This window comes from Habropoda laboriosa, unplaced genomic scaffold, assembly GCF_001263275.1.
Source record: "Habropoda laboriosa isolate 0110345459 unplaced genomic scaffold, ASM126327v1 scaffold212, whole genome shotgun sequence".
NCBI lineage: Eukaryota > Metazoa > Arthropoda > Insecta > Hymenoptera > Apidae > Habropoda > Habropoda laboriosa.
The window spans coordinates 3,530,200-3,542,260 of record NW_017100509.1 but is presented as its reverse complement, the minus strand read 5'-3'; the positions used below and the strand labels follow the sequence as shown (position 1 = coordinate 3,542,260).

The 12,061-nt window shown below is 32.8% G+C and overlaps 1 protein-coding gene across 1 annotated transcript in view; it reads right to left on the bottom strand.

Moving 5' to 3' along the window:
• Positions 1–11,610, bottom strand: part of LOC108576277 (membralin) — an 80,234-nt gene extending 68,624 nt beyond the window's left edge. Inside the window, exons 1-8 of the mRNA XM_017939235.1 lie at positions 11,533–11,610; positions 10,524–10,938; positions 10,210–10,445; positions 9,892–10,114; positions 9,680–9,806; positions 9,309–9,543; positions 9,139–9,229; positions 4,627–4,684 (exon numbers count right to left, since the gene is read on the bottom strand). Coding sequence (XP_017794724.1) covers positions 4,627–4,684; positions 9,139–9,229; positions 9,309–9,543; positions 9,680–9,806; positions 9,892–10,114; positions 10,210–10,445; positions 10,524–10,790 — 1,237 coding nt within the window. The 5' untranslated portion in view covers positions 10,791–10,938; positions 11,533–11,610. The remainder of the gene's footprint in view (positions 1–4,626; positions 4,685–9,138; positions 9,230–9,308; positions 9,544–9,679; positions 9,807–9,891; positions 10,115–10,209; positions 10,446–10,523; positions 10,939–11,532) is intronic.
• Positions 11,611–12,061: the final 451 nt, after the last annotated feature.

The window sequence follows — 12,061 nt, the reverse complement described above, 5'->3', positions numbered from 1 at the left end:
GACATTGCCGAACAGGCCGGAGAAAGCACTTTTTCCCTTTCTGTAGAACTCGTTATCGCGATCCTTCAAAGAATTCACACTCACTCCGAAAGCAACGGTGGCGATCACGTCGTTAGTGTATCTACCGAATGCGTCTTTCGCATCTAACGAGGAGAATTCCTCCGGATGATCGTACAAATAATCGACAAATTGTTGCGAACACTTCGACACCAGCTCGAACATGAACTTCATTTTATTGGCCGTGAACGTCGGCGTGAGGATGTTCCTCATCTCCCGCCAACGTTCACCCCGCAGCATGAAGACGTTTTTCGAGAACAGAGGCTCGATGTCCTCGTCGACGAACGCTTTGTGATCGGTGAAATGGTCGAAGTATTTCACTGTTATCTCACGGATCAATTCGGGATCGCGAATTACCAAATTCGGCAAAGAAGAATTCATCGTTCCGATGTACCTCGCGTTCGAATAAGAATTATAAACGAGCTCGCTGTACTCGATAAATGTTATTTGACGAAGCAAAAATTTCAAAGCTGGTCCAAGCACTGGCACTGGTTTAATATACGGCACATTGTGGTTTTTCCAGTAATTCTGTTGCCGATGGAGCGAGGCCAAGAATTTGAATACTATTATCGTGATAAAAGTGATCACCAATAAACTAAACGTCGTTGTGGACGACAGAATCTCCATCTTGCAGTCCCGACCGAGAGTAACTGTCGTTCGTGACTAACAAGTTCCTACATATATATGAGCGAATATATATATTACACATACGAAGTTTATCATTGTGAGTACAGTAGAAGAAGAGGGAATATACAAAAGAGAGTCGTGTGTTATATTAGATAAGTGATACCACGTTGTATTGCGCTACAACGTGGGTTTCTGTTTCATCTGTATTCTTCAGAGTAGAAATAACTCAAGAAGCGTGATACGACCAATTAAAAAGGATAAACGATAAAAAGAACGACGCTGAAGGAAGAACACATGCGTGTTGATCTTTTTCTTAACGATTAGCGAAATTACGAAATCACACAGTTCCGTGAAATTAATCACGTTTGATATCCTGAAACGCATCTATGTAATTATAAAACGAAACAAACGGTGGAAGTAAAACGAATTTCCAATGTACACGGAACAAAAAAAAACGAACACAAAGATAGAAGCAAAAGGAAATAGAACGAAAACAAAAACGAAGAGAGAATTTTATTGAAATTCAAATGATCATGATTGTCGCGAGTCGAATTTTATTAATCGCAAACATCGCAATAATTCCATTGAAACCATGTTTATTGGCTTTATTTTATCCAACAAACCAAGAGAAACCACTACCCCTTAAGAATACAATATAAATTGCGAAAATAATAACAACAGTTATAAAATAAGAAATGATATAATTAACGTTCGATCTAATCCTCCCTCTTCTCCAATGTAATCCAAAGCCCGTCTTCCGGAACCAACGTAAAAGTACCCTTCTTATACACAGGTGGAATCGACGTCCTTTTGTTCGGTTTTATAAGAAATTTATGCAACAGATGAACCATCAAAATCTTAGTCTCCATCAATGCAAAACGATTGCCGATACATTTTCGAGGACCTACTCCAAAAGGTATGTACACGTAAGGATTAACTTTGGCCTTGTTCTCCTCGTTAAATCGTTCAGGATCGAACTTCTCCGGATCGGGAAAGTACTTAGGATCACGATGCAACGAGTAAATAGGGAACAGGAGACCGTCGTTTGGATTTACAGTGACACCCTTGTAACCAGGTCCTGCTGGTGGCAAATTGAACTTCTCTAAGCACAGTCGATCTGTTATTAACGACGGTGGATGCAGTCTAAGCACCTCCGATACTACCATCTCCATGTACTCCATCTTCGACAGAGATTCGTACGAGATTTTTCCGTTTCTCTCGGCCAAATAGCAATCAACTTCTTCTCTCAGCCTCTGCTGAACGTCCTGATGCAAAGCTAGCTCGTAAACTACGTAGCACATCAAGGTAGAAACTGTGTCGAAACCGGCCAAAAAGAAGATGAACGCCTGAGCAACGATATCGTCGATGGCCATCTGAGCACCGGGTTCCCTCGTGTCTCTGGCCTGCAATAGAAGATGAATCATGTCTGGTCTAACGATACCCTGTTCTTCTCTTGCCTGCACAGTTTCAGAGATCACTTTCGAGAAAAACTTGGACGACGCAGGGCTGAGAAACGTGAATCCGGCCATTCTCATCAGGCGCGGGCATGCACGGAGCAACATGAACTTCATGAGTCTCAATGTACCACTGAACCTCGACACGTCGATCCCTCTTTCGTAAAACTCGTTCTTCGGATCTTTCATCGAGTTCACGCTTATCCCGAAAGCTGACGTGGCTATCACGTCGTTCGTGTACCTCGTAAAAGTATCTTTCAGCTCTATCATAGAGCACAGTCCCGGATTGGCGTGTAGATAACCGACGAAATCGTGGGAACATTCGGCAACCAGGTCGAACAAGAACTTCATCTTATTGGCGGTAAAGGACGGGCTTAGCGTGTTCCTCATTTCCCTCCACTGATCACCTCTCAATGAAAACACGTTCCTCCCAAAAATTGGATCCATATCCTCGGTGACGAAACTTCGATGGTCCGGGAAATGACCGAAACTCTTAATGGCCACCTCTTTGATCAATTCTGGATCCCGTATGAGCACGGCAGGTGTGCCAAAATCTAACAACCCGATGTACCTTACGTCGGGATCATAATTGTAGATGAATTCGCAGTGATCGTGGAATGTTGCACGACGGAGAAAGACCGTCCACGTAATTCCAAGAGGTAGCCTCGTTTTCACGTATGGAACACCGCGTCTCTCCCAATATGTAGCATATCGATACCCCATCGAAACGAGCATAATTAAACCGATGGTGATTAAGGTAATCACCAACAACTGGAACGTAGTGAAAGATAATACCTCCATCGTTACAAAGACACGTTACAAATGACGGTAAACCACTGAGAATACATGTAAATGTTGGCAAATACTTCTTTATAAAGGCAGCGGAATAAAGAGGGAAGGCAGCAATTTTTTCAGGAGCCCCGGCAAACGTCTATGGATAAGGGGGTATTTATCTCAGATTTTCAGATAACAAATATTTTTCAAGATTTCCTTTCGTAGATAAAGCCTTTTTGAAAACAGTATTAGCTTGAATTTTATATTATGATAGATACGGAAATCAATTAATTCCGTTATTTTCAGTTATCAGATATAGAGGACATTTACCTTTGCGTATCGAAGATCGAATCAGATATAAATTATCGATCGAAAAAAAAAAAGAAAAGAAAAAAAAATGATAACTCGGGGAACATTTCTTTGCGGAACTACTCGATATTAACTTTTTTGTACCTGCTTAGTCCTTCAAGTTAATGTAAACGATAATTTTAATGTCTTCATTTTTTTTTTTTTTTTTTTTCGAAACTTAACCGAGCTTTTATTAGTAAATATGCACAACTGAACACATGAAAAAGAAAGCATTTAAATAATATCCATAAGTATGTATAATATTTGGAATCGGGACAAGTTTACAGTAAGTAATAGAGTAAACTCTGCTTAGTCCGTGATACTTTTTCATTCATCTCTAACAAAAATATGCTCAGACTCACTTTAGTTAAAGGAAAGAAAACAAGTTCTAGTTTATATTGCGGTAAAAAACTCGGTCTGTTGAAGTTAGTATGTATAATTGAGCTTTTTCTGTTCGAGGAGAGCATTATTTGTATAATTTTTCATGCTAATTATAGACGATTACTTGTTTATGTATTTTAAAAAGTAGATAGAATATTAATAATACATGACACTTTAACGAGTCCTAATCTTAAAATTATCATACAGAAAAGCATCAGTGCCATTTTTTTCTTATAAAAAGTGACTAAATTTTCTTCGTTCTTTTTATGTCTGTGCCTATGTTTCTCATTGCACTGTTTGAGAAAAACTGAAAATAAATACCAGAAATAATGTTTCCTTATATTTCAAACAAGTTTTTATTCTTTTAATGGTAACTTTTTAGTGTCAGTGTCGTCACACTTTCTCGCAACCATAACGGAGCGAAAGGGTAAATTTTCACAATCAGCAGTTTATCAACTTTCGATGTAAAAATAAGTAACTGATGAACAGAAACTGTCACAGAATAACAAGAGTATTCCGTAAAAATTTAACGCTGCATTTTTTTTTTTTTTTTATTAAATATAATTAATAAAATTCTGTTAATCTATTATTTATTCGTATGATATCCGACTTGTCGTTACATTCTCGACTCACTTTCGATACATGTTAAGAGAAAAATTCTAAAACTATCACGGACTTACCAGAGTCGATCCTACGTGAATAAATACACTATCAAATAATATTCCGATAAAAAAAAAAAAAAAAAAGTTCATAAGCTTACTGAAATTTTTCACAAAATTCTGACGGACACATAAAATGCAAAATTGTCGGTTGGAATATCGTCAAGTGCAAAAATGAAATATCATTACGCTGCTTTAATAATTTTTCCGCGTTTCGACGATATTTCAACAATTCTACATATATAAATTAATATTCATGGCATTACGAAAACAAGCACTATCAATTCTAGTCACTTTTAACAATATTATCAAATGCAATCACTTACCAATAAAGACGAAGATCTGATGATGTGAGTACCGTAGCAACATCGAAATGGAAATAGTCTGAAACAATCAGAATTGAGCTTCATACTCGATGTTATTACACAGAAAAAATTCTGCATGAAAAAGTGAATAAGAAAATTTAGCGTATCATATTTATGATATTACAATATGAATAAAACATAAAAATACAAAATATCGTGATCGATGGTGGGGCATTCTTTTCTAACAGCGACAACATATTCGATCGAATAATTATTCAGGTAATTTTTTCATTTAGATAATTAATCGTTTAAATAATATTTCGTACTAGTTTCTAATTTACAATTTTTAGTTCAAATAAACTACCGTGATATTTGTTTATACTGTAGGAAATTCCAATTAGCGTAGAAAATTAGCGTAAGATTTTTTTTGCAGTTTGGGGTAAAGCAGAAATTTCAACGGGTAAAATGTGTCGGGAAATTTTAGCCCAGAGCGTAGAAATTTGAATAATTTTGTCCGCCAGAAACAAAATATCGAAGAAATGAAATTTATTATTTTGTAAAAGGAGAACTGCAATAAAGACATGATGCGTGATAAATTGCAAGCCGAGTGGTCGCACTCGGTTACCGGGTTGAGAGCGAATAGTGCAATTGAATTGCGAACGATTCGGATTGAACTAGCACCTGACACCCCCGAGATAATTCACTATTTGCTATGGGCAACCTTGGTAACGGAAACGTTTAATCGTACTTTGCAGATGTGTCGATGTTATTTACGAGAAATCTGATAAAAATAAAACTAGTCTGAACGCGATATTCTGACAGGAATTTACTCTCCTGCGAGATATGGACACAAATTCTTCCAAGTATTCTTCCTTTTGTTTTTACCCCAATGAAAATAGACCGATTACGTACACTTTTATTAATGAACAATCTAGTGCAAAATAGAACAATCAGATGCGATTTCATTTTCTTCTTTCAAACTGTATTAATGCTTTTCTTTATTTTTTTTATTTAATTTAAGCTGCTAAAAAAAGTTTTCAGTTTGAATATTTATTAATTAAGTTTGATCTAATAGCAATTTTTCTTCGTTTCAAATAATTGTGCTTATCTGAGAAATGTGAGAATAACCAGCATGTTAAATATTTATCGTAAAATAGCAATAATGTGGTGAAAAATTAAACATGTACAGAAAAGAAGAAATAAAGTTGAAGTAACAATGTTTCAATACTGGGATATAATGGTAAAAAAAAATATTAACAACCCTAACAGGCTTTCGAAACAGTAGAAATAGAGCATTATTCCGTTACTTTTGTATCTCGACGGTAAAGAATTTCCGAGAAAGATTTATTTTTCCAAAATTTATCCACTTTTCGAAAATTCTTTGCCAGCAAAATGTAGGACATGAAAAACCGCAAAACTTTGTAAGTATCCGCGATAATATGAAAAACTCAGAATTTCTTTAGAGGGGATGTTTTCACCCCTAAGATCGTTTCATTGCAGAAACAAAAAATGGTTTCGTTATTAACATCAATTGAACTAAATTTCTGCGAAGTTTCGAATTGTTTTGAATTTTTACCCTTATCATTTTTCTACCAAATTAAATAATTTATTCGAGATCTATGTCACGCGAAGCAAAGATTTTTCATTCGAAATCTGAGAAACAACGCATATCGACTTGCACTTTAGTGTACATAAACCCACGATGTAAAAAGGAGAAAATCTTGTGAGAAAAAAGAAAGGAAAACAAGTGCAGAAGAAAAAAAGGAGATATAGAAAAGAATAGTATTTTAAACTGCATCATGTTGCAACATAGAATAGACAATGTCTTGTGCACATGACAGAGAAGATATGGGATAATGCATAGATGACAACAGTCCTGTACACGTGACTTTACGGCGGGTTGACCAAGGGTAATTCAGGTAGCACCCTAACCACTGAAGTAACATTCACGTGTTGTAGCACGAGATTCATCCGTCTCCCTTCTCAACCACAGACTACATTTGAACCATTAGCAACAACGTTGTATGTATGTAAAATATAGCAATGCATCTCGTCAAAAGAATGACAACGCGTTTTTTTTTTTAATTTAGCACAATTATCGTCGAATATTTTCCGTGGAAATAGAACACAATGGAACTTGAATATACTACACGAGATGCAATAAATTAACGTAATAAAGAATGATTTTATGTGAAACAGTTTAAAATGAAAACGATATCGGATTTTGTATATACACTTAACTCTTTTTACGCGTGAAAATTCTAATTACAAGTGAACATGAAGTATGATTGATATTTGAACAATAAAATAATGATACAATTTTATATGTGTGTATATTAATGTTGAAAAATTGTTATATGCAAAAATTGCATGATTTCGAGAGTTGCGTTAGGTAAAATGTGTACTTTTTTTTACAGGTGTGAATACGGTTCGGAAATTTTGAGGCCAACTTTTTTCTTTTTGAATGTATTATTGTAATTTTATGGTAAAATTTGAAAAAATGTTAATTTCTGAACTTCAAGTTAAAAATTCAATATCAACGAAGACTTTGATGGGCAAAGCGAAATATGTATCTCGTTAACTATTGAGGATCGATAATTGTTCATACTTTTCTATTAAGAAACTAACATTTTTTCGAATTTTGTCATAAAAAGTACAACAATACGTTAAAAGAAAAATGTTGACCTTCAATCTTTACACATAACAATTTTTCAACCAATGCATAGTTTAGAAGTTATTCAGGTGCACGAGTTAGGTGGTTCACACTGTACATAATATAATGCACAATGTGTCAAAAGTTGTATGGTTGCATGAAAGACATAACATGGTAGCAACAATTTCTTCGCGTCGAGATTTAACCCTTTAGGTACTATGCGCCTCTATAGTGGCTTTCCGCTAGGCGATCTTTTGAAACGAAACGCCACTATAGTTGGTCTCTTCTTTACCTCGCATTGGAAGCCGTCTATTGATATTATATTGCTAGGGTTACTTCTAATTTTTTACATATAAATAAATAAAGGAATCGTAATTTATTCAGCTGAAATACATAGTCGAATATCTCAGGAACGGTGGGTGTTAGGATAAATGTATCTTATAGCCTTTTTATACTCAAAATTAATTATAAAAAATTGGACATTCCATTTAAAAAAAAAAAAAAAAATTGACTTCTGGATTTCCCCTATATCTCCATCTGCAAACAAACTATTGCTACCATGTTATGTATTTTATCAATATACAACTTCTGTAAGTAATGTTTTTGCTTGTTTCTTAATATAATGGAGATATTTGGGATGGATAGAGTTGGTGTGTCACCCGACATATGTGTATAGTTTTAACAAGTAAATTTAATTGATAATCTTGCAAATATACCTTCTAATATTTGAAAATTTCTTCTAGTAAAATTATTCATGCATAAAGTGATTGGCTTTTCACTATATTCATTGTGAGTATCTAGATATGAACTATATATAGACTGCTACACAATGCATTGCATTTGAATCATGGTTAGCAGTATGCAATATTACTCATTTGTTCGCTCGGCGTAAACCCATTAAACGCGAGTGGAGTTATTCGTTGGTCCGTATATGATCCAATCACTTCCTAACACCCGGGGAATAACCCGAAATTTCACAATCCATCTGGCATACATGGTGTTTATATTGAAATGTAGCTACTAATAACACATCGACACGAATCACTTATTCGATTACGAAGCAAAAATTATTCGTTAATAAAAAAAACTGTATACAGAATAACATTTGCTTGCTAAAAAGGAAATTAACTGTAAATTGAATATTAAGTTTCACGATTAAAATCCTCGTTTTGTGTATCGATTACAACTGAAGCGGCTGTTGACGGATGTAATAGTCACTAGTAATTTAAGTTGATCCAAAAGTCTTGATGGTCATTATGATCTTTTATTGGATGTGGTATAGCGTATTTGAGAACAATTTGATACAAAATCACCGACTTGGGACCTCTGTAACGAATATGATGCCTCTAATAACGTTGATTTATACCCGACAGTACAACTCCAAGGGGATCATAGGATGTGAAGGCACAAGGGGTTGGAAAGTTATACGGGGGTTACCTCACTGCGTGGTTACTTTGAATTGATTGCCATATCCTTTTACGCGTACTGAGTTGTCATGTGGTTACATGTGATACCATTCCCTTGACAGAGTGGAATATATCCAGATCGAAAACACGTAGCGCATGAAACTAAATCTAATTTACGCTTCCAGAACATTCTAGAGTCATATTTATTACAGATAATGTTCGTGATACCGTAAAGCACAATTATAAAAGAATGAAAAATTGATACTTTGGTTTCATATAACAACAAGTATCAGCCTTACACGAAGACAACGAATTTCAATGTTAATTGTAACTATTTGCATTTACAAAGTTACTAGCGGGATGAAGTAAGATATTCAATTTATCAGCAATAAATATTAAAAATCACATACAATTATTATGTATCCAACTTTTTGAAGCTTATTATTCTATGTTTGTACTAAAAAGTATACTTACGAAAATTATCATGATGACAAATGCAGCAAGATATGTAATTCTGGGCATCCACATATTTACAAATCGATAATGCTCTCCAGTTATCACGTTTCTGTGCAATAAAATTAATATAATTGATTACAGCTCTCACATTAAATTACATAAAAGAACAAAGAAATAAATTTATTTACCGTAAAAAACCTTGATTATCTTCATGTTCTGCCAATGTCTTAATACTTGCCATCAATAAATCATCGTACCCTAAGAATTCATCGAGTATTAATCTTGAAAAGTCATCGCCAAAGCACTTATCGTTAACAGGATCCAAAGTAACAATTTTTACAGGAATGTTTAATCTTTGTCGTGCTACAGGCGATAATCTCAAAAAACCATATTCTAATGAATATTCTACGATGTAACCATCATCTGAAAAATAACGATATATTTATCAGAAGTAAAATGAATAAGACAAAAAGTAAAATCATAATTATTAACACTTTCGTTCTCAAATTAAATGTGAATGCTATTATAAGATCCTTTAATATTTATGATATAACTATACCTGTTCTAACTTCAGAACTCTGCTCTTTCAAAGGTTGAATAATATCTTCTTTACTAGACTTATTTGTATCTTGTCCCACAGTATTATTTTGTACATTTGTTAGTGGTACTATCTTTTCATCTGATGTCTGGAATGTTGATTAATTATTTATTAATAGATTAATACAAAACATATATAACATGTTCAAAGTTTATTTAGTCATTTGTATTTACTTCTTTACTATCTACATTCACTTCATTCCAGAGTTTTGTAGATAATAGAGAGCTTGTTGTGGTATTACTTATGTTTAAATTTGGATCTTGTTCTCCTTCAGACATAGTAGCACCTCCAATAACTACATCTTCCTCAGATAATGTTATGTTATCACTTCCTTCATTTGACATATTAGCAGTATCACGCTCCTCATCAACAGTAGATGGTTCAATATTGATAAACCTGTGGAAAAACAATTAAATAAAATAACAAAAAATAATTAATATTTAATGGTGAAAATAAATATCAAAATTTTATTATATAACATACAGTCTTACCCATCTCTAGTTAATATTCCTAAAGCACTAGTTAAATCATCAACTTTTTCTTGTCGTAATTTTTCTTCTTTCGCGTAACTTTTTTCTATACTATAATCCTCTCTTCCATTTCTAAGTATTTCAACTCTTAATATACCATCTCGAGGCCAATCATCTCTTATATGTTCTAGACAGTTTGTCGGAGTTCGTGAAAATACTATGTGAATATAAGCCAACACAAAAAATGCTACTATAGCCTAAAATTTTATAATTTAGAATTAATTTGTGTTAAGATACTTTAGTAAATAAATTAATAAGTTTGAAAATATAATTACCTTTAATAAAACTATAAATTCTATAAATCTTCTGACAGGCCTTGGAAATGTCCTTGCATAAGTTAATGCAGCCTTAACAAATATTGCATGAAACAATCTATCTCGTACATTAACTAATGGGTTCTGATTATTATTATTCCTAGCAGTATTCATATTGTTATTACTTAAGACTGATCGAGTTGAACTACTTGTATTACGAATATTATGTAGAGCTGCACCGTTCTGATTATTCAATATTAAAATTGCAGCACCATCCACTTGTGGCATCTTAAATGTTATATAATATTTGTTTTCAACAAATTGATGCAATAGCTAATAATTTGTACTCATATTGTTTTCATGTATGAAATTCTTAAAGAAGTACCTATACATGTTGTATATGCACATTTCTAAAGGAAAAGAATTCCTATATATCCTGAAACATATAATAATATTTAAATTACTGTAATTTGTATTCTAAAATTCTTATTTGTAAAGTACACTTTACTTAATATCTTCATAAATTTATAATATGCATTTTAAAAGGCTTTTTAATACGAATTTCATAAATATAATTAGCATTTCTGCATATTTATCGCATATACATAAAATAGAATTCTATTTTAATTTATATATTACAAATTATGAATGTTAAATTTATAATTTTAAATTACTATTGTACCCAACGTAAAACATAACCTATAGCACAAGCATTACATTCAGCATAACCTGTTTTGCGCTTAATTATAAATAAATAATAACGATTAAAAATTACTAATACGTTGTAAAAATAGCATTTATTTTTACTTTCATTGAAAATGATAAATAAATTATTCATACAAAGGAATATTTTGTTACGTAATTAGTATTAAAAAGTTACACATTACAAACAGATTTTAATAGTATTATTTGTTTTGTATTTTTTATAAATATATATCTTTCTAAATTAATCATTATTCACCGGACGTGACATTTCACAGCTGGCACATGAAGTAGTAAATTTTTGAGATACAAATCAATCATATCGTACCTTCTTTAAGACGTGAACGTTATATTATAACGTTATATTTCTGATGTTTTATTGTTCTGCTTTGTGTCACTATAAATGATAGCAAATTACTAGAAATACAGATTGGAAATATTAACAAATTTGATTCTCGTCAAATTGTCACTTCATCATCATATGTTTGGATATTCGACAGCTCGTATATAGAAGTCCCTAACTGTTACAATATCGCCAACATTATAATGCAAGTTTAAAGAAAATCATTAATTCAAAAAGTTTCTATCTCTTAACGATTTTTGTTGGAACTTTGTTGCTGATTAGCCAATACAATAATCCAACCAACGAGATAAATGCTTAACAGTACAATAATTTTAAATTCAAATAAAATATCCAAGTGATAAAAGTTACTACAAGAAAATAGAAAGTTTTAAATTTTAACAAATATAATATTTTCCAAACAAGTATGACGATAATATAATAACAAGGCATTATTAAAAACATAATTTATAATTTTATATAAACAAAAATGTATAAATTATTTTTAAGTAAATAT